The sequence below is a fragment of the Onychostoma macrolepis genome, chromosome 03, assembly GCF_012432095.1.
Source record: "Onychostoma macrolepis isolate SWU-2019 chromosome 03, ASM1243209v1, whole genome shotgun sequence".
NCBI classification, from domain to species: Eukaryota; Metazoa; Chordata; class Actinopteri; order Cypriniformes; family Cyprinidae; genus Onychostoma; species Onychostoma macrolepis.
Window position 1 is genome coordinate 54,594,668 of NC_081157.1, and position 26,607 is coordinate 54,621,274.

General features: G+C 39.6%; 2 protein-coding genes across 4 annotated transcripts in view; both read left to right on the plus strand.

Moving 5' to 3' along the window:
- tcf20 (transcription factor 20) lies at positions 1–25,230 on the plus strand. Of its 2 annotated transcripts, none has more exons than XM_058769394.1 (5): positions 1–458; positions 8,585–16,433; positions 20,475–20,568; positions 20,680–20,729; positions 24,752–24,824. In XM_058769394.1, exons 2-5 carry the CDS (start codon positions 9,507–9,509, stop codon positions 24,755–24,757), a joined length of 7,077 nt encoding a protein of 2,358 aa, XP_058625377.1. In that variant the 5' UTR covers positions 1–458; positions 8,585–9,506; the 3' UTR covers positions 24,758–24,824. The 2 variants fall into 2 exon arrangements, with proteins under 2 accessions (XP_058625377.1, XP_058625376.1); XM_058769393.1 differs by lacking the exon at positions 24,752–24,824 and adding an exon at positions 24,842–25,230 and having other exon boundaries at positions 2–458.
- LOC131536535 (germ cell-specific gene 1-like protein) overlaps positions 25,003–26,607 on the plus strand; it is a 17,964-nt gene continuing 16,359 nt past the window's right edge. The window contains exons 1-2 of one of the 2 annotated variants that reach the window (XM_058769536.1): positions 25,003–25,142; positions 25,236–25,363. In XM_058769536.1, coding sequence (XP_058625519.1) covers positions 25,237–25,363 — 127 coding nt within the window. In that variant the 5' untranslated portion in view covers positions 25,003–25,142; position 25,236. Of the gene's footprint in view, positions 25,143–25,227; positions 25,364–25,448; positions 25,804–26,607 lie in introns of those variants that run through there. The other variant, XR_009269995.1, reaches the window with a different exon arrangement.

A 26,607-nucleotide genomic window follows, 5' to 3' on the forward strand; every position in this document is an offset into this window, starting at 1 on the left:
ACTAGTCCAAGTACACTACACTAGCACACTACACAAGTGTGTTTGGAGAGATAATTGAGTGCAGATGCGGCTTTATGTTCCCATCCAGACCCCTAAACCCAGACACGTGATCAGATCGATCAACTTCTGCGCGGTTTCGCCGTTTTCTCCGCCGCCGTTAGTGTGCAGTGTGCTGCGTCGCGTCAGACGCGTGTGCGTGATGGATGCGGCGCGCGCGTGAGGGGGGCGGGAGCGCGTGGACCGCTCGAGCTCCTCTCGTTCGTTTCCTGACGCGAGAAAGACAAAAGAAGAAGAAAAAAAAGAGAAGAACGGCAGAAGAGGAACGGACTGGTGTTCGCGGAATCTCAAGGCCCGCTCGGTTCCGTGAGGCGGCTGTGCGCGGCGGGAGAGCCGCGGCTCGGTGCAGGCGGAGCGGCGGAGCGCGGAACTCGAGGCCGGGGATCAGACGGGCCTATCCGGTAAAGAAAAACATCGCGTTATCAGGCGTTTGTGATGGTTTAATGTGGCGTCTCCAGCATCAGTCATCACTGCGTGCGTGATCCGTTCACCGCGTTCGTGATTTCTCGCCTCAGAATCGCGTTTGTTTTCTTTCACCGAATGCGATATGTGTCGCGTTCTGACGCGTTTGTAAACGAGCGGATTGTGCGTGTAAATCCAGCGTTTCTGCGCGAATCTGAGCCGTGCTAAAGGGCTAATGCTAACGTGCTGCTGTGATGGAGGCAGTTTGATTTCTAGATTGTTCCGAGTCTATATCATGTCGGAGCTCCATCATTATTAATAACAGATTTTGATTTCGCCTCATGAACGAACACACACACACAGAGTGATAGTCAACGTTATCACCACCATCATCATGGTTGTTGTTTGTTATTGTTTTTCAGCGTTTCAGTAATTCTTAGGTAATGACAGATGCCTGATTACGCTGTGAAGAGCATCATCATTTCTGACCTCACACACACACACACGTTTGTTTTTGTGAAAAGTGGGGACTCTCCATAGGCGTAATGGTTTTTATACTGTATGTGCTATTGTCCTACACCAACCCTACACCTAAACCTACCCCTTACAGGAGACTTTCTGCTATTTCAGATTTTCAATACACTCCATTCTGTGTGATTTATAAGCGTTTTGAAAAGTGGGGACATGGAGTAATGTCCTGAAAAGTCACCTTCTCCTTGTAATACCTGTCATACCCTTGTCATTATACACATCTATGTCCTGATTTGTCACAAAAACGCACACACACACACACAAACGACTGAGAGGATCATCTCAAGCGGTTTGTTTAGTTAGCAGATCCATTACAGGACTAGTTTGACTGGAGAAAGACTGCAGCCGTAAACTCACTGCTATTGTGCGAGAGACAATAGACACGTGTCAACATGACTAATGATCCCATTAAAGTGCTTGGGACCCTCATTAAAGACTCGTCTAATTAAACACCCATACCATAGATGGATTACGTCTGTCTGTGCTTGCCACACATTCAGTTTACGAGACGAAGTCCCCACGGATGCTCGCGCTAGTCTGTGGAATACAGTAACTTTGCAAAAATCTTTCGTTTATATCCTGATATACCACATATACATCACCGAGACGTCTATGTGATGTCTGCAAGACGTCCCAGATAGCACACAGACGTCTGTTAAAGATCTCTTGATCTGCGGTGTGCAAACATCTGACAGACGTCTTTAATATGTCAGTTTTACATACATTATAAATCATAAACATCTCAAAGACATCTAATATACGACTATTTGACATCTGATAGGAAATGTCCCATAGACGTATTGCAGACGAGCAAACAGTCTAAAAATATGTTTTGTAGATGTCTAATAGACGTCTCTGTGATGTACGTGTGCTGCAGATGTCAAATAGATGTCTTTAAGATGTTTATGATTTAGAATCCTAAAGACGTCTGTCAGATGTTTGTACACCGCAGATGCTTTCCAGATCAAGAGATCTTTAACAGACATCTTGTTAGATTGCGTGCGCTTAGTCCGTGCAAACGTGAAAATCCAGTCGTCATGTTTGTAATCAGAAGATTTGTGCTGTTTTCTTCGACTCGAATATTTGAAGGATTCCTCGCAGAGGCCGATTCTAGTTTGAATAACATCGGTGTAATCTAGGTCTGTTTAGTCCGACTTCACAAGAGCGGACCGCTGCAATTTAGCTCTTGATGTTACATTTGAAAAAGACTAAAAGCTGCTTTAATCTGACGGAGTCATCAGGGAATGTCAATAGACCCCTACCATAACAGTCGTCCATATTTGCGGAACTATTAAATCCATTTAATTATATATCCCCCCTCAAATTCTGTGTTTTTTGATCATTTTTTCTTGATTCTGTTTTTGTATTTAATTTGTCATGAATAGCCATGTCTAATCAATTGAGTTCATCAAACCTATTAACACTAATAGGCCTAATTTATTATAATTTTAACAATAATAGGACCCTATGAAATCCTATGTTTTTGCATTAATTCCATTTTATTTTTCCAAAATTGTTGTGTATATATCCCACCCCCCAAATTTTGTGTTTTTGGTTAAATCTTTTCTGTTGTCTTTTTTTTTGTAATTAATTTGTCATTTAAAAACCATTTCTAATCAATTGAATCCATAAAATATATTAAAACTAACAGTTCATTGTAATTTTAACAGTAACAGGGCTGAAATCCTATGTTTTTACATTAATTCCATTTTATGTTTTATATATACACCCCCAAATTCTGTTTATTTTTGGTTAAATGTTTTTCTGGATTCAGTTTTTGTGATTAATTGTAGTCGTTAAAAAGCATCTCTAATCAATTGGGTTCATAAAACATATTACAACTAATAATTTATTATAATTTTAACAGCATTAGTTCCCTATGAAATCTAATGCTTTTGCATTAATTCCATTTTATTTTCCCTAAATTTAAATTTATTTATTTTAATTTTTTTCTCTGTTTTGTGATTTTAATATGATTTTGTCATCAAAATATTTGAGCTGATATGTTGAAAGAACACGCATTATACGAGACTCCTGAGACTTGATTGGCAGAGGCATTTGCCGGAGATGGTTTGAACAGAAAGTTGTGCTAGTTGTTGCTAGCATCTCTCTGTGGTTCTGATGTTTACACCAGACGTCATGTGGCATTTATTTCTCTCAGCGTTTCTGTGCGGGAATAGCAGACGTAGTCATGACATACTGTTTAAAACTCTTATGAATATGAGACGTGAATGTAAAAGGCCACTGTTCTGCTCCGCATCTTTGCTTGGAAAATAAGCATCGACGCTTCATCAACCTGCTGTTACAAATGCACAATTAATGTTTTGATATTTCAGAAACAAAATGTTTAATAGTAATATCTGAAATATTTGGAAGGGAAAGCATACTATATAAACCTAAAATCACCAGCAGTGAGTCATTCATTCAGCTGATTTGTTCAAACGGCTGACTGATTCGGTAACGAAACACACTTCTGCTGTGGCTTCGTTCAAAAATATTTTCTTCTACAAAATAGACCAAAAACAAGAATTGTTGTCTAAAATGCTAGTCAATTAATATTAACTTGTTTATTGAACTGTTTATCAAATCAGTGTTTGCAGTCGTGCTTGTATATGGAGAAAAACTCTACTCTTTGTGTGATATTAACTAAATCAGATAATATAAATATAAAAGTCATACGGGTGCATTTTTGCCCCCTCATCTTGAATTTTGGGGGAAATCTAAATGTATTTTAATAGACTAAATCACACAGTGAACGCGTGAGCTCTAAATGTGCTCGTGACGTAGTCTAAATCAGGGGTTTTCAAACTTCATAGAGCCAGGAACCCCTTAATTATAACAGTGTTTAAGGCTAAAGTTTAATGTGTGTAGGAGTCATGAACATAATATGGTTGTTTTATTGGTGCAGATGGTCCCCATTGTATATGTAGGCTACTTTTTAATACTACAGCATAATAAAATTAAGTGTACAGTAGAAGTCGTATTTTACTATTACTTCCTGAAATAATGTAAATATACATTAAGAAGCTTAACAAACATTATAAATGCTATAAACATGTAGGCTAGCTACTTTACTTCCCCTCACTCCAAATCATTTAAATTTCGTGGCATTCAAAACAGAACAAAAATAAATACATGTGAATGAAACAAAAATCAATTATAGTGCCATTCATTACAAACAACGTTTATTTGAAATGCTAAGTAACAATCTTAAAACGAAACTGTAACTGAACCTCATGGCGGGCTCGTTTCCATGAGTGCATCGTTAGACGCGATGTAATATTTGGTTGCTAAACTATTATTCATTATGTAAAGAAGGCTTTGCTTTGTTCTTCTCTCGTGTCCTTCACATGCGCAAAAAATGTGTTTGGAGAAACACCACAGCATGACGATGCTCGCGCTGACAGGGAAAACCTGCGTAACACACAAACTAAATTGAGTCAGCAACACCTTTTGTATGTTTGGTTGTCTCATTTAATTTGATGATGATGAGGCTGTGATTAGAGATGCACCGATACTGAATTTCTCTGCCGATAGCCGATTATTCAGAATGATATCGGCCAAAACCGATACCGATAGTTATGTGCGAGTTCAAATTTGACGTGGAGCAGTGCAGCAGGAGTAAGATTTCTGATCCCGTGAAGAAACCAGCACGTCCACTGCAAGAAGACTTTGACTTTTTAATTTTACTTAACATTATTTTATTTATCTACACTGAAGAGACCTTTTTGAAGGATATTGTTTTTTGTTTTTGCAATTTTGAGGTGTTTTTTTTATTATTTTGGTTTTAGCAAATAAGCGTGATTGCTCTCCTCACAAATCTGCTCTTTCTTGTTTTTGTGTTTTCTGTGCCTTGTCTTGGACTTCTATGTCACTTCCTGTCTCCCGTGGTGCTTGTAGTCAGTTTGTATCTTATCTTGTTCAGCTTGTTAGCCTCCTGTATACTGTATATACAGCCCTAGTGTTTCTTTAGTTCTTTGTGAGTTGTTGAATGTAATGGTTGTCTGTTTGCCCATCATTCTGTTGTTTGTTCCCTGTGGTTTTTGGCTTATTGTTTGTTCTAGTTTTTCCATGAAATGCCTGCACACAGATCCTTGTCCCTGCCTGTTTTCTCCAGCTTCTCCACAACGTTACAGTTTTTGACTGGCATGTCTCTTTGAGCCTATATTTAGTAGAAGTAAAATACTTAAGTACTGTTAAAATCAGATACTCTAATACTTTTACTCAAGTTGTAGTGGAGTAATTTTTACTGTTAGGTATCTGTACTTTTACTCCAGTATGGTTTTCAGGTACTCTTTACACCTCCTGGGGGCGTACTACAGAAATATCCTAACTTTAAAATCTCATCTTATCTGTTTGGTAACCATGGTAATTTCAGTTAGGACCACATTTAGGACAAAAGCTATTACAGAACAGTATTTCCTAAGTTCCTTATCTTATCTTTAACTACAGATAGGAAGGGTATTACAGAAACCTCCTAAATTGACAAAAAACCCTAAAAACTGTCTTAACTTTAGGACAACCCCACAGCTGTCCTAACTTCAAAATTATTTGAAAGCTAACTGAAAAAAAAAACGCTTACAGTTGCGCTGTCCAAAAATGCTGTTGCATTTATTAATAATTGAAAATAAAGAACGGAGATGTTTAATGGTAGAAAGACTCTTGGAGGACCCTGAAGATGTTACATTTTGGTGACAAAACACTTATGAAAGTAATTACAGACTGCCGCGCAGCAGGAACTGCAGCCAGCATTACAGAGACCAACAAAAGCGTCACAAAGCATTGCTGGTTGTAGTGCAAGTGACTAATGCCTTATGTTTTTTTGCAAAAGGCGATTTTCAAAGTGAAGTAGCTTTTGTTTACCTCATCAGTTGCGCAGTGTTGGTTGCTTGGTAACAGACCTGAGAGCGGATTGTCGAACCTGATAATGCCATTTAAGATTTCCTAACTAGAGCTAAGATACGATAAGAATCCCAAATCAAGTTAAGATTAGCTTCTGTCATACCAATTTGCTAAAAATCCTAACATAACACATCATATCTTAGGTCTTAACTTAAGATAAGAAACTTTCTGTAATACGCCCGTTTGTAGCCTACTGTTTTGTTGTTGTGCTTTTCAATTAAGAATAACGATGAATCCATCATTCAATCATTTGTTTTAGTTTTAAACAGTGACTAGATGTAAGCAAAGCAGACGATTATCTTTTCTTGTAAAAAGTGTCCATGCTATAACTAATGAACTGTGAACAGCGGAATAACTTTGCTGAGGTAAACGTCACTGTTCACAATCTGTTTTATTGGCATCTTTCCGCGGTTGAAACACTGATTGAGTGATTACATTAGACAGACATGATACATTTTGGTAAGCCATACTGTATCTGTCAACATCTTATGATGTACATTCATGTGTATTTTGCGCCATAACTTATTAAACTGGAAGAGAACTGAGGTGCAATAGCGATCTGTCACGTCACATTTAAAAGCGTCAAAACAGCATTCATTGTATGTATTTCGTGATAGAATGAACAGGATTTGAAAGCTGAGAGTTTGTTTCTAATCAGAAGAAAGACAGCACAGAGCTCTTTGTGATTATTGGATGCGAGGCGTGCTACAGATGTTTGGTGTAGAGAAAACCTGCGGATCTGGCAATGCTGGCTTGAACTACGGGTGATTCAGCTGGTCAAATAGAGCCTGCTTTAATGTCGCTTTTTTTAACTGTTAATGCCTTATTGTTACATTAATTTTGACAGCCCTAAATTCAACAGAGGTTTTCTTCGCTCACAGTTTGAGTTGCAGTCTGACACGTTTTTCCTCCGCCTTTTGATTGACAGGATATAATCGGCCCTGATCATCGGCTGATTTTCACTCGATGGCCGATAGTGAGATAAATTGCTTTTATTGGCCGATACATCGCTGCATCTCTAGATGCGATGTCAAGTTTGCAATGCTAGAACTGATTATTATCGGTGCAAACACTTGGGTCCCGTTTACACTAGTGAGTTTTCGTTTTAAAACGCATAACTTTTGCTACGGTTACGCCTATCGTTTACATTACTCCGGCATTTTCCACCCTCCAAAACAGACTTTTGAAAACGCTGCAGACTAGGGCTGGGAATCATTTCAGATGTCCAGATTCGATTCCGATTCTTCATTTGATTCTCTTTTTTTTTTTTTTTTTATGATTACATTCAGTGAATATAGTTTTAATACAAATGCAACTGATATTTCTAAAAAAAATTAACCGTAAACATCAGTTTACAAATGGTGAATTAATAAAAAGAAATTAAGAACCACAGGCCTGTATTTTAAACCTATTCTTTTTTTTGTATAAGGTCCTTTTTTTTTAAACAAAAATAGGTCCCTATAAAATGTTCTTCTTAATTTTTCTAAAACATTAATTTAATTTATCGTAATCAAAATGATCATTTATTCTAAAAATTAAACCCCTTTATTTTTGGCAAACAAAGTGCTGCACAACTATTTTTAAAAGAATAATATTTATTAGTAGTAGTAGTAGTATTGTTGTTACATTGAGTCTTAAGACTGCTCAATAGTAGTATTTCTTTCATGTTAAACTAAACTTTTATTTTGACGGGTTAATTAGCTTATCTATATAGAAATAAATCACAGATAATCACATTGCACCTGCAAAATGAGCATAAACTTTAAATGTGTTCAATGATCTGAAGGGAGTTATTTTTATTGTACAGTAGTCAGTTTGGCTTGATCTCTTTGTACTTCATATGTTGCTGGATCAAGTAAAGCTGCCCAGTCTTAAAGTCTTAGGCCAGCGTCTTTGTGTTTTTCTGCTTCTTCTGCTGTTGTAGGCTTTAAGGCTCTTGAAATTAAATTGTTTGGTGAAGTGATGTGGAAATGTCATGCTTTTAAGACTAGGAACTTCTTCATAGTCTTGCAGTCACACAAACAACACTTTGTCTGAATGCCTCTCAATCGATCCTTCGCACTTAGTAGTGCTTTGGTGTACGTTTTGATGAATGAATGAGCATTTTAACTTCTCAAAGCTAAATGTTGGTTAATGTTTGGAGAAACATCAATATAATGTTGTAGAAGATCATTTCTTCATGAACACAAACAAAGATTTTTAGAAAAATAATCCACGGAGTCCATATAATGCAGGTGCAACAGATCCCTGAAGTTGACACTTCAAAAAAATGCAAAGTCAACATAATGGTAATCCATACAACCAGAGCTGATGAATCAGTGTCTTTTGAAGCAAAACAATAGGGGTGGGTGAAAAAAAAATACCAATACCCATCACCTGATTGATGAGGATTATTTTTCTAAAAATCTTAATTTGTATTCGTCTGAAGAAAGTCAGTCATATACATCTGGGATGGTATGAGTGTGAGTAATTGATGAGAGAATTTTCCTTTTTTGGTGGAGTATCCCCTTAACTTCTCAGAAAATCAGATTTAGGATTTCATGGCCATTTTAATGTTTGTATGTAGACTGACCACAGACGAATAGCCTTTAGACTAAGTGTACTTGGGATGTTACTTAGTTGTTAAAATATGAATGTAACACTAAAGAAAAGTTCTCAGTTAATATGTGCTGTGTTTTCCCTCTGTTTTCAGAACATCTCAAGCTTCCTGATTCCAGAGAGAGAAAGATGCTATCATATTGAGAGGATCGGATTAGAAGAGCAACCGGATGGCATGGACTGACCACAGAAAACCTGAAGCTAGGACCAGCTACACTGAAAAACACCTTACAGTAACGGGCAAGGATTGGACTATCAAAGAAAACAACTAACTTGATGGACTGAATAATTAACATGGGAGAAGACAAATGTTTGGATACAGCTGGAAAAAAATTGTTGGCAAAGATCTTCATGAAACCTGGCTTGAGCACGTGCCGAAAATCCCCGTTACACAGGAAATATGAAAAAAAGTCATGATCTTGAAGTATTGATCTTTCTCAAGCTATTTTCAGTGTCAGTGAATACATGTGCCAACTGGAGAAAGATTTTTTTTGTTTGTCTGTTGCAAACCTGTTACTGAACTATTATAATTCTACTGCATGGCTGCTATCCACATCCGTTCGCACCGTTACCAAATGGCAAGGAGATTTTTCACACTACAGAATCAAGATATTGACATTCTCTTGATGAAACTTAATTGAGTTGCTATTTTGGTGGAGTATTTTTACCTCTTGGCTAATAGACAATTTGTGATAACACTAAACCTTCATCATCTTTTTACAGAAATCTTTGGATCTAGTGCCAAACCACATAGTGGCATTTGTGACACCGTTTCTGTGAATGAATGTGTGGCTGCTGCATTTCCCATCTTCACATTGTTTTTACGTTTTAACTCAAAGCAGCAAATTGAATCTCCTGGCTTTCTAAATCTCACTTAAGACATTTGCTGGGGCATCCTGTATTGCTGCTACAGATGTGAGTTTAGATTTCTAATACTAAGCATTCCAGTTTGCCATTTGGATCCTTTTGATAAGAAGGGTTGCTAATAGCAGTTTTGCAAAACTCTACACACAAAAATGCAGAACTTTCCCAACAGTCCAGTTCCTCTTCATCCGGCGTTTAGCCGGGGAGGAAGTGTCGTCGGTTCCCCGTATCAGCCCCACCCTTCGGACCTTCAGATATCTCCCAGAAACTCAGAGGACTATGCGGCCATACAGCAAGCTCAACCTACCCTGCAGAGTCATGGGCAGCACCTGCACCTGCGGAGCCAACAGCATCTTCTACACGCTCCTTCTATACACGGCTATGGATCCAGAAGAACAACTGGAGAGATGACGCCGGGAAACGCTCACAGTGGAGGAGGAGGAGGGAGCTCTTACCGTAAGGACAGTGTGGATTATTATTTTTCAGTGGGTGGACGAGAAAGAAGCAGAAGAGGTGGAGCAGCATATGGCGCGGGATTTAGATACTCAAACGTGGATGGACATGCGCCTCATCAGTACCACTTACCTGGTTCAGGGTCATCCTCTGGAATGATTTCTCCCTACTCTATTGATTATGGCTCCGGCAGTGCCTCTGCAGTTGGGAGTAGTAATAGCAGTGGCGCTGGTTCGTTTTCTCCTTCCCAGCAATACAGTTTGGCTCATGCTGCTTCAGTACAATCAGGTGCTCAGATGCATCAACGGCAGCATGGTCAGAAATATCAAGGATTGCACCAAGGTCAGCATCAGCGGACATACCCGCTTTCTGGAAACAGAATCCCCCCTCAGTTTGGACACTACGCCCCCCTTAATGCAACCTCAGGCTCTACTGGAATGTATAACTCCCCACCGCAAAGATACGACGCGAGCAGCAGCAGCAGCAGCAGCACGGATGCCAAAATTAATAACTCTCCCACTCAGTCTAATCCAAATACTCATACAAGTTCGTCTGCTTCAAACAGCTGTGAGAATATGGGACAAAGCTACACATCGTCGGCATATTCGCCACAATCTCAGTCCCTTCACAAGCATGCCCCCCATTCCCAGCGTCCCTCTCAGCACAGCACTGGAGCAGGTTATGACCTCTCCCTCAAAATGCAGCACCAAGGACACTTGCACACCAAACTGCCCCATTCCTCTGTGTCCTCCAGCCCTGCTCTGCCTTCACACCCCTCTCAAGACCTTGCCAAATCTCCTATGCACTCCCAAAGTCAACAGCCTCACATTCATCAGAACTTCAGTCCCATATCTAATCCTTCTCCTGCTCCGTCTGCCGTACAGTCTCCGAGCTGCAGCTCCTCTTCGTCTCCACTAATGGGGAGTTCTGAAGGAAACAGTGCCGCTACTCATCTGCAGCCATCGTCACACCCCTCTGTTTCAAATGCTCGCAGCAGCCAAAGCCACGGACGTCTTCTGCAGGCCGTACCTCAGCTGAGCCCCACTCCCAATTCAAATAGCAGCATCAGTAGTTGTGGTAGCGGCGTAGGCACTAAAGCAACTGTTTTGAACCACGGTGCAGGGGGTGGTCATGCTGCCGTGAGTCAGAACCGTATGGGACTAAGTCTTCGGGGCGGTCCAGGGGAAGATGGCTCCCTGTACCCTCATGACAAAGTCTTGCAGGACCCTGGTCTAAATAGCCTCAATGCTCTGACCTCTCAAGTGGAGAATCTACCTAATACAGTGCAGCACATGCTTCTAACAGACACTGTGCTGCCCCAGAAGAAGAGCAGAGACAGTGCACATCACCTCCAGATGCAGCAAGGTTCTCAGTCTTTACCTGTCAACCAAAACAAATCTGGAAATTCCAGCTCCAGTGGTCAGGCATCAGTGAATGAAGAGAGTTCTGAGATGCTGGAAGCAAAAGGGCTTCAACAAGTAGAACGTAAGAGAATTAGGCAGGCAAGTGGAACAAGCAACGAATCTGAGCCACAAAGCTTCCCATCATCACAGAGTCAGATGCTGTCGGAAGCGAGTCAAAAAGTATTGGATCTCCAGGTCAACACTGGAGTCATTTCAACAGCTTCAAAACAACCGTCTCAAGCAAAAACACCAGAAACCCTGACTCCCTCCTCTTCTTCACCTCCGTCAATTCATCCTTCTGCAGAGCCCAGCCCAAAACAACCAGTATATCCCCCTGCTCCGCCATCTCCTATTCACTCAGCACATCCAAACTGTGTGGCAGAAAAAGACCTTTGTAATGACGATGATAATGGAATGAAGGGATGCCAGATCAAAATGATAAAAGATGAAGAAAGTGAAGTTGAAAATGCAGATCCTTCCTGTGATAGAGAGAATTCAGAGAACAGACTGTCAGTCCCACCCACAAAGGATGAAGCAGAGACCGATGCACAGCAATTTGAAAGTCTGAGTAAAAATGTGAATGTTTCAGAGCAACATAATGTTGGGGGTGTTGGAGTTATTGTCTCTGCTCGATCTGAAGTGAATACTGAATCAAGCAAGCACACAGGAGCCAAATCCCCACGTTATGGTGTTTCTCATTACTCAAACAAACACAGAAATCCTGGGGACCACCGTGATGTGAATGTCTTAAGAGAGACTAGAAATCACAATGGAGAAGGGGAGATGTGCATGGAAACCTATGTGTCACAGTATGATATTTCCCCTAAACAAGAATTTGGCCAAAACTCTCAACCCTCTATTCAGTCTCACCCGGCATCGTTTAAATACAGTAATCCTGAGGTACATTATAATGCTGCAAAGAGCAAAGGAAAGTTAGGACTAGCGAGTAGTATGGGCACAGATAGATGCCAGAATTATCATCAGCTGCAGGCCAGCTATGGGCCTATTGGCAGGAAGGAGATTGGTGTTTTTGCTATGGAGGGGGGGAGGGCTATCGTCTCAAGAAGTCAGGATAGCAGTTCTCAGTTTCAGCAATCGTTTCCAAGTCTTTTGCAAGAAGTGCTCCAGGGTCATCACTTAGATAGACGCTATGGCCGTCCCGACCAGACATCTAGTGTTCACCAACAGCCTCAAGATGCATCGCAGCACCGTTATCAAGCTAGACTACCTTACAGTATGGTTGAAAATTTGAGTTCACATGCACTTGGCTCTCAAACACTTATAAGTGGACTTAATATCAAGTTCAGTCAAATGGCCTCTGGAAAACCACCAAATTCAAGCCAAAATCAGGGACCAGATAATGATATTGTTTTAGGCCCTCCTCATCCCTCTTGGGATTCTGAAGCACATAAGCCCAATGTGACTCATGGGATCTCTTTGGAAAAAGGCAAGACCAGTCTGTCTCCCAGCCAGTCCTCCCACATGCAGCAGTCTTTAGATCTCACAACAGGAGTCCCTTCAAAGCACATTAACTTGGCTGACTATTCTTTGCAGCACAGAAAACCATCCAGATATGGTACCTCTCCTTCCGCTGTGGAACAATTGCTTTTACAGGAAGCTGAGCCATTGGCATGCGGTGTAGGTCCTATCAGTCACACTCAATCTCAGACATCCTCAGGAAGGCGCTCCGTAATCTGTGATGTGTCCCCTTCTCGACGAACAACACCAGAAAGAGAGAGAGGACACTCTGGGACCTCTGGACACTCAGTCATTCAGCAGCCATTTTCTTCATCTGGATCCAATGAGCAAGAAGGTTGCAAGGAAGAAATAAAAGCAAAGAAAGCACAAAACAAGGAGGATTCGTTAAAGACTGAAACTGCAGGTCAGAACACCGATGGTTACTGCAGCACGCCACCCAGTAAGGAATCTAATAAGCCCCTTCATCCCCCTGTAGGTGTTGATTCTGATATAGAAAAGACCAGCAGTGCCAAAGGCAACAGTGAAGCCACCAGCAACCTGCCATATATTTTGCAAATGTCCTCAAATCCCTTGTCCTCACCACCAAGGCACCAGTCTATCTCGCAGGCTGTTGATGGTTTCAGAGCATATGGTTTCAGTGACACCATGGATGGACCAAAAATGATCTCCCTTCCTACACCTCATCAACCATTCCACACAGTATCAGCATATTCTAAAACCACACAGTCTACTAACAAGTTACAAGTGTTTCCACAGAGTTTACCTCCTCACGAGAGACCCGACTGGACTCCTGACAGACAAAGGCTAAGAGGAATGGACAGGCACATTCCTCAGAGACTTTCTGAACAGAAGTGTAAATCCCAAGCTTCAAGTGATATTCTGCCTAGTCAGCATCACCTATCTCGACAGCACTCTTATCCCGGTTCACACTTTGACATGAAAATGTGGGACACTTATCCTGAAAGAGAGGGAGCTGGACAACCCACTACAGTTCCTCATGAGCATGTCGGTTCTCAGCCAGTCACAAATGCTGGCCCCAAACTTGGAGAAGAGGACATGTCAGATAAGAGTGTGGATGACACGGCCAAATCTTTCCATTCACTGGCTCCAGTTGGTGCTATTAGCCCTGCTGGGCACACTAGTAAGACTAACCAAGTGATTCAGCAGGGGCAGAGAGCAACCAAAACTGGAACATCGGCTGAAACCAACCCTTTAATCATGAGAAGGAGAGTTAGGTCTTTTATTTCTCCTATTCCAGCAAAGAGGCAACATCAGGATGTTCCAGGTCAGCGACCAGGATCAGCTTATCATTCCCCACTATCTCAATCCCACTCTGATTCTAGACTTGCAACCAGCAATTGTTCTGGCAGTACTGATGCTCAGCCAAAATTGCCATCTCCCAAAACACAACATTCTATATCCAGCGCTAGTTCACCTCCTCAGTCCAAAGCAAAGTTTGTGCCCCCAAGAAAGGGTCATGGTCTAAAACTTGAGGCGATTGTGCGGAAAATTACTCCCGGTGTGAAAAAAAATGACTTCAACAATAGTCACGTGGAATCTGACTTCTCTGAGGGATCTCATTACACCTCTGATATGCCAGACACTGAGGGTGGTACATCGTTTTCCAGTGTTCCTCAAGGAGAGGAGGCATGCTTATCTTACCTTGATGATTCTCATACTCTGGATGATCTTATGCCATACAGAGCAGTTGAAGATGCGTTCTCCTGTGATTCTCAGACCCTCAAACCAGGTGCAACAGCTTCTAGTACTAGTGCCCTCAGAAGTTTGCCAAAAGATTTTGACTTTGGATTAGGTGCTGCTGGATCTTCAGGGTCATTGGGTGAAAGCGATAAGGATGATTTTACTTTGTTAGGACCCCTTCCACCAGCTCCTCCATTACCTTGTCCTGTACAGGGATCCCCTCCTCCATCTTCTTCTGCACTGTCTGACATACAGCAGTTCACAAACACTTATCAACAGCTGGAAACTCGACGAGGTGAGCAGTCGGCTGCTAACCTGCTGAGACAGAAACTTCAAGAGACTGGCATGGGCTTTGATGATTACCCAGGTGGGGATTACTATGGAACCACCACTGGCCATAGTCAGAGCCCTGGACACCACCTTCTGTCCAGAGCAGCTCAGCACCAGATGACTTCTCTCAGGTTGACATGTTCAGAGTCTAAACCATCAGACAGCCTTGTCCCCAAAGGTTATTTTCCATCAGGTAAGAAAAAAGGTCGCCCAGTGGGCAGTGTGAATAAGCAGAAACGTGCCCAAGCACAAATTCAGAATGCAGCAACAAGCATACCTGCAGCTTCTCTTCCCTCACCCACAGCTGAACCTCAGTCTGTCCCAATCCCAGACACTGCAAGTGAAGTGACCCAAGTATCAACTCCACCTGACCAGAAACCCTGTCCGTCTTTGACACCTCCTGCTCAAACCCAGGTGGTGAAAGTGGATGTAGAGAGCGAGGAGACCCAGCCGGAGTTAGATGTGAAGCCTGCTAGACATAGACAGAAAAAGGGGAAAGAGGACAACGAGACTCCTGGCGATCAGAGAAGGAGAAGAAGAGGGATGGCTTCCAAAGAGAAGCTGGACACTCAGGCGAGCAGTAGGGGAAACATCAGCCCGTGTGGAATTTTCTCAGATGCCAGGAGTAATGTTTTTGCTCCTTACATACATGTGGAGAAAAAGATTGCAGAGATTGGGGCTGTCTGTACAATCATTAACGCAGATGATGAAAAGTCTAAAGGTGGGGGCAAAGCTGGTCACTTGGCGGTAGATGGCCCATTAAATACCCCTGTGTCATCTCAACTTGTGAGAAAAGAAAAGGAAAATGAAAGGACAAAAGAAAACTGGGTTTCAGAGCCAGTTGATTCTGCCTTGCAGTCAGGGAAGACACTTCCTACGTCTGGATATGTTCTGCCAGGACCTGTGATATCAGAGACTGGACAAGCTGGTCGGCTCCTTTGCTGCCTTTGCCAGAAATGGGCCAACTACAAACATCTCGGGGATCTCTATGGTCCTTTTTACCCAGCTGAGTATGCAGCCAAGCTCCCTAAGAATCAACCTCAAGTGCGACAAACCTTGTCCTATCATGGGGCAGCTACCACAGGTTTCAGTATGACATCCATTCCGACAGAAACGACTCCCCAGGATACGATATTACAGGACCCTCAGAATGTCAAGTCATCTACAGATAGCGATTGCACAGTAAGTCAGGCAACAAACCCAACATCCCCAGCCACCACCATTGGCACAGTCTCTCCCAGCGTGGGTGAAGAAATGCCTTTCCAGAATGCTAAGACAAGCAGCTCCACCTCAAAGGTGATGGCTCACACCTGGGATCCAGCTGCAGAACTGACGAGCGGGCTGGGTACATCAAAAGCTCAAGAACTGGATGCTGAAATCATACTGAAGCAGTTGCACGTTGAAAATACACAGCAAAGGCCCCAGCACAGAAAACTGACATCCCATCCACGCTTCAAACGAAGACACAAGTCCAGTGAAGATTTACCTCGAACTGTCCCCATCAACAGCAAAGCCTCCCTGCCCTTCCAGCCCCCGCCGCCCAGCCTGGACTCTCTGGGCCCCATGGCCCAACTGGCCCAGCTCCCACTCGTGCCTCTGGACCCCGAGGAGCTGTGGGTGCACGAGGGCTGCATCGTTTGGACCAGTGGCATATACCTGGTCAATGGGAGACTGTATGGCCTTCAGGAGGCACTAGATGGTGCTAGAGATACAGTAAGTGGAAAGCACTGCAGTTTGTTGGCTTGCTGTAGTGCTGTAGTGCTGTTTTATATATTATAAAATAATTATTATTATCTTATTTTATTTTTTCTGGACAAGAATTGCATTTTTAAAAAACAATTTTCCTGTCCTGTCAGCCATTATACTGTGATCGTAGCACATGATGTTCAATTGCACACACAAATGCGCTAGTGCGCTGTGTATTGTGACTTGTGAGAAAATACGATGTGTGTGAGATCCACGTCACTTTTAGCAGCGGCAGTATGGAGCGAATTTTGTGCCAATATTCATCAAACAAATCCAGTGTTTTGCAAATAAACACAATCTGCTTTGCAAAGAAAACTCGTCTTTCAAACAAATGCAAACCGATTTGCAAATACAAAACTATTTGAGAGAAAATGCAGAGGTATGGACAAATGTGTATTGTGTGTTACAACTGTGAGACTCATTTGCTATTTTATGAGGAAATGTGACTTGATTTTCTCACAAATGCATGCAGGCGGATTTTCTCACATGTATCCAAACAGATTTTCTCACGTGTGCAAACAGATTTTCTCACAAATGCAATCTAAAAACAGCAGATGGCGCTGTTGGTCAATTTACGCTAGTCTCTCGGGACCCAAAACACCTTTTCAGGGAATACAGCAGACCAACATGAGTGGGAAACAGGTGAGTTTCTGTCTTACTATATCTATAATTAACCATTTAGCCTAGGTGTTTTCACAAAGTGTCCCCACTACAAAGTTAGTGAAATTCACAATAAGTGCTGTAAAGTTGTTAACATGATTGTTTAGTTCAAAAATCAGTAGTGACATGGTTAAACATTTAAGTAGTTAGTCTTTCCTTATAAAAACTGATCCATTCTCTTTACCTCTTATCCTCTGTTGGATTGCGGATATAGAATATATAGGCTACATATGTTGATACAATTGTTTAACATTCAAAACAATGCAGGGGTATAACAATAAATTGTGTCACAATATATAGTAATTTTAAATGCAAATGTATTATGGATAGCGACAATATTGTGTACCAAAAATGAAAGCTTAGACAATTTAATTTAGTATCAGATATAGTAATATCACTCAAGAGGTCATTAATTATTAACAAAAAACTTTTTAAATGTTATAACACTGTGCAATTCTTTGTGTCAAAAATAATTATGTAATTTTGTAGCTAAGCAAAATGATGAATATTTCTCTTCTGGTGTCACTCTTGTCATGTGAATTGGGGAGAAGTTCACGCTGATATAATACTAAATTCAGCGTTTTAATAAACATTGGTTTACCAGTATTTCAGAATGCTTTTAACAATGGAATGATTAGAAAAAAAACTTTGGGGTCGAAGGCCGTGGGTTTTGTCACGTTTTCATGATGACCACGAAAATAACTACAAATACAGATACGAGCATTGCATAGTTGTAAACTGCAAAGGTTCTACTTTTATTTGTGTATAGTCTTAATAACAACAGATCAATGTGCTTTTTGTGTGGGAATTTTCTTCACTGGCACATTAATAAAACAACCTGAATCTCAGTGAAAATATGCCTCACATACATGATACATATATGTATAGAAAGCTTGACATCTCTACTTTTAAATAAACCAATTCAAATTGAAAACAAATATTCTCTGATTAGGCCTATATAATCTGTATGAAAGTAAGGAGAGGGACAGTTTCTCCTGTAATGTGATCCCGCCTCACACTGAGCGCTCTGATCGCATGTTAATGATCTGAGATCAACCAGATAAACATGTAGATGCCCCTGAAAAATGGCATCAAAATGTCAAGCTTCATCATAGAATTTAGCCTACTTTCTTTTTTTGTGCGTTGGATGATGGCACGCTACACGGGTGAAGACACACTCTGGACAGCGAGGACTCTTCTCGGAGTGACTCAGATGACGAACGTTTGCATTTTGAAGAGCCACTAATATAATTCCTGACAGTAGCCTTTTATTCTTAACTTCATGAGTTAAAATGTTGCTCGGCCATATATAAAAAGCTACATATTTTGAGTTGGGCTTTTCCAAACAAGCTATCGTCAGATTAAAATCTTCCAGTATTCAGAGTAAAATATTGGTTGAAATATGAAATATCTCCTTACAGGCCACTTTTAGTTTTAAATGTTGTACAAGGCATGTATATAAACTACTGTATTCTATACAGTATATAAACATAAATATGATAATAAACTATGATATCCCTTACGAAAATTAAAGTTGGTTTTACTATAGTAAAAGTGTGGTAACCATCTTTTTTTTTTGCAGGCTACTATTTCTGTAATGGCAGCTTTTCTGCAAATACCATGGTATTTATTTAGTAAAACCATGGTTAATTTTCGAAAGGGATATCGATGTTTAGATAATATTTCGGTACATTTATATAGTTGAATCACAATAAAACTCATCTGAACTTAAACTAGTTTGATTATAGTAGCCTATTTGTAATTAGTTTAGCCTACTCCTTTCAGTAGGTTGTCTATGTGTAGTTTTATACTTGTTTAAACTTTTACTGCAGAGGTAGCTTACACCATTTCTCTCCACTGTAGGCTATGTCACATCATATATAGCAGAATGACAATAAATCTTCCTTGACCTAATGTAAAAATAAAATTCATTTTTGGTACACAGTTGTCGCTATCCAAAATACATCTGCATTTTAGTATTACAATATATTGTGACAATTTATTGTTATACCTCTGCATTTTTTTGAATGTTGAACAATTGTATCAACATATGTAGCCTATATATTCTATATCCTGCGATTCAACAGAGGATAAGAGGTACAGAGAATGGATCAGTTTTTATAGAGAAAGACTGCCTACTTAAATGTTTAGCCATGTCACTACTGATTTTTGAACTAATCAATCATGTTAACAACTTTACAGCACTTTGTAGTGGGGATGCTTTGTGAAAACACCTAGGCTAAATGGTTAATTATAGATATAGTAAGACAGAAACTCACCTTTTTCCCACTCACGTTGGTCTGCTGTATTCCCTGAAAGGGTGTTTCGGGTCTCGAGAGACTAGCGTAAATTGACCAGCAGTGCCATCTGCTGTTTTTGGATTGCATTTGTGAGAAAATCTGTTTGGACACATGTGAGAAAATCCGCCTGCACGCATTTGTGAGAAAATCAAGTCACATTTCGTCATAAAAAGGCAAATGAGTCTCACAGTTGTAACACACAATACATATTTGTCCATACCTCTGCATTTTCTCTCAAATAGAGTTTTGTATTTGCAGATCAGTTTGCGTTTGTTTGAAAGTCGAGTTTTTCTTTGCAAAGCAGATTGTGTTTATTTGCAAAACGCTGGATTTGTTTGATGAATATTGGCACAAAATTCGCTCCATACGGCAGCTCTTAAAGTGATAGCAGCCAAATAACCTAATAACCAGCTGCTGTGATGTCTGTTCTTCAAACAACAAAAGAAAAAAAAAAAAAAGTAAATGAATAACTTTTGTAGCTTTAAGGATTCGTCTATATTTAATTTAGAATTTAATGTGTTTAACCCTCTGGGGTCGACGCCTGCGGCGACGCGTTATGTGGCATATTTTCCTGATAAGGCCGAAAAGAGCTTGAATTGGTCTACTTTTATTTGTATACACTCATAATAACAATTAACTTTGTGCTTTTGAAAAATAAAGCAAACAGGGTGCGTTCTCAGTCTTCACTCTCTCCGCGAACTGCTTTTTGAAACTATAATACTGTAAAGTTGGATGGCTAATTGTTAAATATTAGGAAAGAAATCTATTTCAAAGAGACGTCAGTTTTATTGGTATCCGTGATACTTGCTTTTAGTTATAAAAATATGCCATTAAACATATTTCTTTTAAACTAATGGTAGGTAAGATTAATCGCAATTAATTTCAGGACAAAAACTGATTTAGTGCGAATTTAGTTGTTTTTTGTATTTTTTTTAATTTAATTTTTTTAATCGATTGACGGCACTAGTGAAAATTCGTGACTTGTCTCAAGTATACGGACACTGTTGTTTATTTTACCCATAATGCTTCTGATGTTTGCACTCCTCAGAGCTGCTCTCATTGTGAGATGGTGGGCTCCACACTTGGCTGCTACAGTAAAGGCTGCACGCTGAGGTACCACTACCTTTGTGCCATAGAAGCAGGTGAGACGTGGCATCACCTTGGTCTACACTCGTTTTTAATAAAGCAAAATATGACAACCATGAGTGACTGACAGCCAGTGCTAAATCTTTCTTATTCTAACCTCAATCTAGATTGCTCTCTAAATGAAGACAACTTTTCTCTGAGGTGTCCAAAGCACAAGGTAAGAGAACAAGACTTCACATCTAATGTGGAAATGTCAAGAAGCACCAAGATGGATATTTGGAAGGCATTTTTATTTTTCATGGAGCCTAAATGTATATCGTAGTTTCTGTGAGACGGTAGCACAAAAAAAAACAAATTCAGGTACTAGGGCTGTAACGGTACACAAACATGACTGTTCGGTGCGTACCTCGGTTTTGACATCACAGTGTGGTATGGTTTCGATACTGCAGAGGGAAAACTAAACATAATTGTTTTTTTTTGTTTGTTTGTTTTCCATTAAACAGTGTTTTACTGAACAAATGGCTCTTTCTTTAAATAAATTCAATTAGAACTAAAAATTTTCTTAGGGAGAAAAATCTACCTCAGCTTCGGCTCTAAACTATAGGGAGCCCTTTTACATTATTACAAGGTTACAATGAACAACAGAGCCCCAGAACAATTACTCTTTATTTTTAAATATAATAAACAATCAAAAAAAAGTGTATGCAATAATGCATATAATGCAGTTTTGCAATTAACATCTAAATTATAACATTTCTATTTATTGCTGAAATATATTTATTTACAGTGGCTGTCATAACTTGATTCATAACAGATTTATTTAAACATTAAATAATTAAGACATCACTAACAGGTAAAGTAAAATATAATGAATAGTCTATTTCATTAAATGCTCTTTTCTAGACTTAATTTCTCTAGTGAAATAACGAAACATTTTATTGGACTGTCCAGCTTTTAATGTATGTAGAAAACTCTTTTATGAAGTGAAGTGTTTAGTACAATTTTGCCAGAAAAAGTTTTAGAATTTGTCATCATATGTTAATGTAAGGAATATTGTGTAATGTAACTTGTTTATTTGTTTGCTAGTTTTTATTGTATTTGTTATACTTGTATTTTTTTTTTATTGTTTTTGCCATGAAAATAGCCTAAGATGCTGACATGGCATTAAATAAATATATACTACTACTAGTGAACTAACGAGCTGTAGACACTGATGGCTTCCTGAGCTAAATGAAATGCTACATGACATTTTGTTTTGACATCTCTCCGCAGTTTAAACACTCGACTGAGTGATCACATGAGGCATGAGATATTCATTCATGTTTATTCAGTGTTATAACTAGTAGTAAAGAGGAAGGGATGATCATGAACAGATGCGTTTATACAGCGATCTGTCACGCCACATTTAAATGTTTTAATTTCCTGAAAGAAATGGGCATTATCTAAAAGATGAGACTTTGTTTCTTATCAAAAGTAAGAATATATAAAACTGGAAGTTGCTAATGCAGTTTCACTCGTTAAAACAAAGCACATTGTTTGCCTGCACACTGTTCTTCAGAAAAGTCCTGCACGTTCTTTGGTTTTCCAGCATCTTCTGAGCTTTTGCCATCAGGGACTGATAGGTGCAAGTGAATTCTTTTATAGTCATCATGTTCGTTAAATGCTATGTTCTAACACAGTCAGAGTCACATTTGCAAACATTAAAGTGAGTCTTCTATAGTTTTCTTAAGCTTTATCTTTAAACTTCATAGTTTTGATAGTTCTATACTAGGGGTGCAACGGTTCTCGGTAAAAAAAAGGCCACCCACGGTTTGACTTAAATCTGACAAGGCATCTGTAATATGGTTTGTTATAAATAGCAACAGATAAAACAGAGAGTTTGGCTAATGTATGTTTCTGTTGATGGATTCGCATTCTGGCTTCCAAATACATACAGTAACAACAACAGCGATTGTTGTTTTTGTTCGTGGACAAACCAGTCAGTCTTTGTTCAATGTGTATTCCGGAATTGAGCCAAAAACTCCTCACCAAACACCAGTGACTTGTACATACTGTATGGATACAGTCATTTTAGACACTTCCAAAACTGTTACAACAGAGATGGAAATGCAAGTTTTTAAATACAAGAATTATGTTTCAATCTTTGTCGCCACAGTTTTGGAAGTGCCTTCTAAAGAAGGGGGTGCCAATACTTTTGTCCATAGAGTGTTTGTACAAGTCATTGATGTTTGGTTTTGGCTCTTAAAGTCACAGCAGAGGCTTCTGCAGACCAGTCAAGTTCTTCCACACTGACTCAATCAATCATTTCTTTTTGAACCTTGCCTTATACACAGAGGCATTGTCATGTTAGAATAGAAAAGGGTAAAACAGAAAAGCACACAATTCCCTAGAATATCATTTGTACTCATGGAAGTAGTCAAACCTGTTCATCAGAAGGAGGTGTCCCAATACTTTTGGCAATATAGTGTATCTAAAAATTCTTGAATTAAGATGCATTTATTTTACAAGTTAAATAACTTAAGATATGTCTTGTTTTCTGAAAAAAAGAATAAATTTTGTTAGTTTTTGCTTAAAAGCCTTTCCTGTCTAATGAAATGGGTGTCCCTCAGGGATCCATCCTGGGGCCTCTGCTTTTTAGTTTATATATAAATGATTTACCCTCTGTTTGTACAGCGTGTGATGTTCTGATGTACGCAGATGGTACTGTAATTTATGTCCATGCAAAAACCAAAGAACAAGCATTTGTGTGTCTGGAGAAATCTTTCAGGTAGTCTCTCATGTTAAATATCTTGGTATTATCCTTGATTCCACTCTATCTTTCAAAAAACAAGTGAAGAAGGTATTGCAAATAACTAAATCTAATTTGCTCATTTTAGGTATATAAGAAATTGTTTAACAACTACAGCAGCAAAATTATATATAAATTCAATGATTATTCCTCATTTAACATACTGTATGACAACTTGGTCTCAAGCTAAAGGAACAACACTAAAGCCTATTCTCTCTCTGTACTAGCAGACATATAAAGTATTAGATAGAAAACCCAATACTTACCACCACTGTAATATTTTGGGCAAATATGATATTCTTAGTTGGGATAATTTAATAAAATACAATGATGCCTGTCTGATGTTCAAGATTTTAAATGGAAAAGCTCCTCCACCACTTAGTATTTTTAAGCAGAAAAATGTAAACAACAGATGTACTCGGAGAGGAGACTGAATTAAGAAAGTGTACCATACATCATTCCTTTAGACGAAGTGTTAAAGCCTGGCTGTTAAAAAAGCAGACATGTGATCATTGTTAATGTATAAAATCTTACTGCTAATTTTACTATTAATGTCGGGTATTGTTTAATCCGCTGTTAACTTGTTCCATGACCGTTGCTCGCTGTCAGGTGGCTAAATGTGTGTTTTGGATTGTTTTATTAATATTTTACTAATTGTCTGGTATGGCGTCTTTTGTGCTTCATGTATGATTGATGCTTGCATATACCTATTGAAGGTTGTGTGTTGTCGCTTTACGTGCTTGATTGTGTGAAAACGTTGATTGTTGTCACAGTGTTCGTACTGTTGTCATGATGCTTTAGTGTTCTTGATCATTTTTAAAGGGTTTTGAAACATCTTGCCAAAGGTCCGCTGATGAGATTAGCCGACTGGCTAAACATTGGCACATTTACAGAAATGTTGATTAACGTGTGTTGTATAAATAAATAAATACATATACATACATAAATATCTGCCAATGGGGCAAGAAAAAATCTAGTCTATCCTTTGAATTAAGATTATTTTTCTTACCCCCATTGGCAGATACTTCTGCTCGTTTTAAGCAAAAACTTAAAGTATCTTGTCTAATATCTTAAAGTCAACTTGTCAAGTAAACGCATCTTGATTCAAGAATGTTTAGATATTTATATTAGAAAACAAGGTTGTTGTTTTTTTTATGTAGAAAACTCTTTTATGAAGTGAACTCTCTCTTAAAGAGTTATTAGTATAATTTTGCCAGAAAAAGTTTTAAAAATGTTATCATGTTAATGTAAAAGGTCTTGTGTAATATAACTTTTTTTGTTGGTTTTTATTGTGTTTGTTTTTTTTTGCCTAAGATGCTGACACGGCATTAAATAAATATACTACTACTGCTGCTAGAAAACAAAAATACGAAGAAATAATTTTTTGCAGTGAAAGAACCTGAAAGTGGGTGTTTATTTGATCAGTGTCTTGTCTGTGTTTGTGTGCTCAGTCGTAGTCGGACCCAAGCGGAGCCGCGAGTGCGCTGCGGCAGCCCTGTTCTGTGCAGTGTTTGATGTCAGTCTGTCTTGTGTTTGGACAGAGCAGCAGAGCGGTCAAGCCTGGAGCGGCGGTGGCGTGTCTGGAGCAGTCGGAGCGAGGATGAGGATGAGGATCTCTCTGCAGACTCTGAGCTCTGTAATCAAGCCCTGTGCTGTGCGTGGCTCCGGCAGAGACGGTGCGAGCTCAAAGACTTTCTCTGAAGAACACTAATCACTCATTCATCAGCTGTTCTGTGGAGCGCACGGTGCGTCAGAGGGAACTGCCTTTCATTCGGCTCGCCGTCATCTGTTATCTGTCCTAGTGTCGCGTCGGGAGCAGCAGAACTGAATCAGAGAGGCCGTGTATTTACACCAGTTATATGTAGTATTTTATCATAACTCGTATTATCATTATTTTAAACCTCACTATTGTTTTAATCAGTATTTTACCCTTAGAATGAGACAGAGTTCTGAGCGTTTTTCCGTACCAGGACCAGCCGCCGTTGTGACATCACTCGATGACATCACCGCCGTTGCCACAGAGACGCTGTTGTCATGGCGACGCACGTATATTGCCTTCGAAGGTGTGCCTGTGTGTGTGTGTGTGTGTGTGTGTGTGTGTGTCTGTTTTTGCTCCTTTGATAAGTGTTCTTATTTTCCACCTCCGAGGGTTTTGTGCTGTAGATGAGAGAAGGACGTGCATTATTTTGCGCAGGAAGATGGACTGCGTTCTGAACCGGACTCCTGGCTTTCGCAGGATTTATCGTGAGAATCTCGTAGCGCTCGAGAAGGGGTCGGCCGTTTCTTTCCAATGACGGCCGACGGAGACAAACATTCCGGCAGCGTTCGGAGGAGAACGCAGGCATGAGCGCAGAACTCCATTCACAGAACAATCGCTGTCATTTTTTAAAAAAAAGAGTCTTTTAAAAACAGAAACGCGGAGAACAGAATCACCATATGAAAACATGTACTAGAAAACTGTCCATATGCTTCTGACTCATGAATACAGTTATACAATGGAGAAGCGCTGGTCATGTTCATTGCTGTGTGTCTCTCTCTGCTGGAAGCCTAACTCTAACACATCCTTCTACACGATATCTTCACAGCCCAGCTTATCGTTAGATGACAAGTGCTCGTTTACAGTCGGGGATGTTGTACACTTTCAGAATGCTACCTAAACTAAACATGGAGTTTTATTCTCATATCAGAATTTAATAACTACTGATTACAAGAGGGTTTTTTAATCATTGCTAAATCGTCTGGCGGTCATTCAGAAGTAGCCTTGTGTTCTCAATAAAAACTGTGAGAATATGATATTTTTTCAAGCAGAGTTTAAATGCACAGTCAGCAGCTTTTGAACAGTGAGATCTTTAATGTTTCTTTTAGCCAAGCCTGCATCTATTTGATCCAAAGTACAGCAAAAAATATTACTATTTAAAGCAGCTGTTTTCTGTGTGAATATGTGTTAAACTGTAATGTATTTCTGTGATGCAGCTGTATTTTCAGCATCATTACTGCAGTCTTCAGTGTCACATGATCTTCAGAAATCATAATAATATGCTGATGTGCTGCTCAACAAACTTTTCTGATTATTATCAATGTTGAAAACAGCGCAGTAGGATTTTTTCAGGTTTCTTTGATGAATAGAAAGTTCAGAAGAACAGCATTTATCTGAAATAGAAATCTTTTGTAACATTATACACTACACCATTCAAAAGCTCAGAGTCTGTTTATATATGGGAAAGAAAGTATAGAAATTAATACTTTTATTCAGCAAGGATGCTTTAAATTGATCAAAAGTGATGATAAAGATTTCTATTTCAGATAA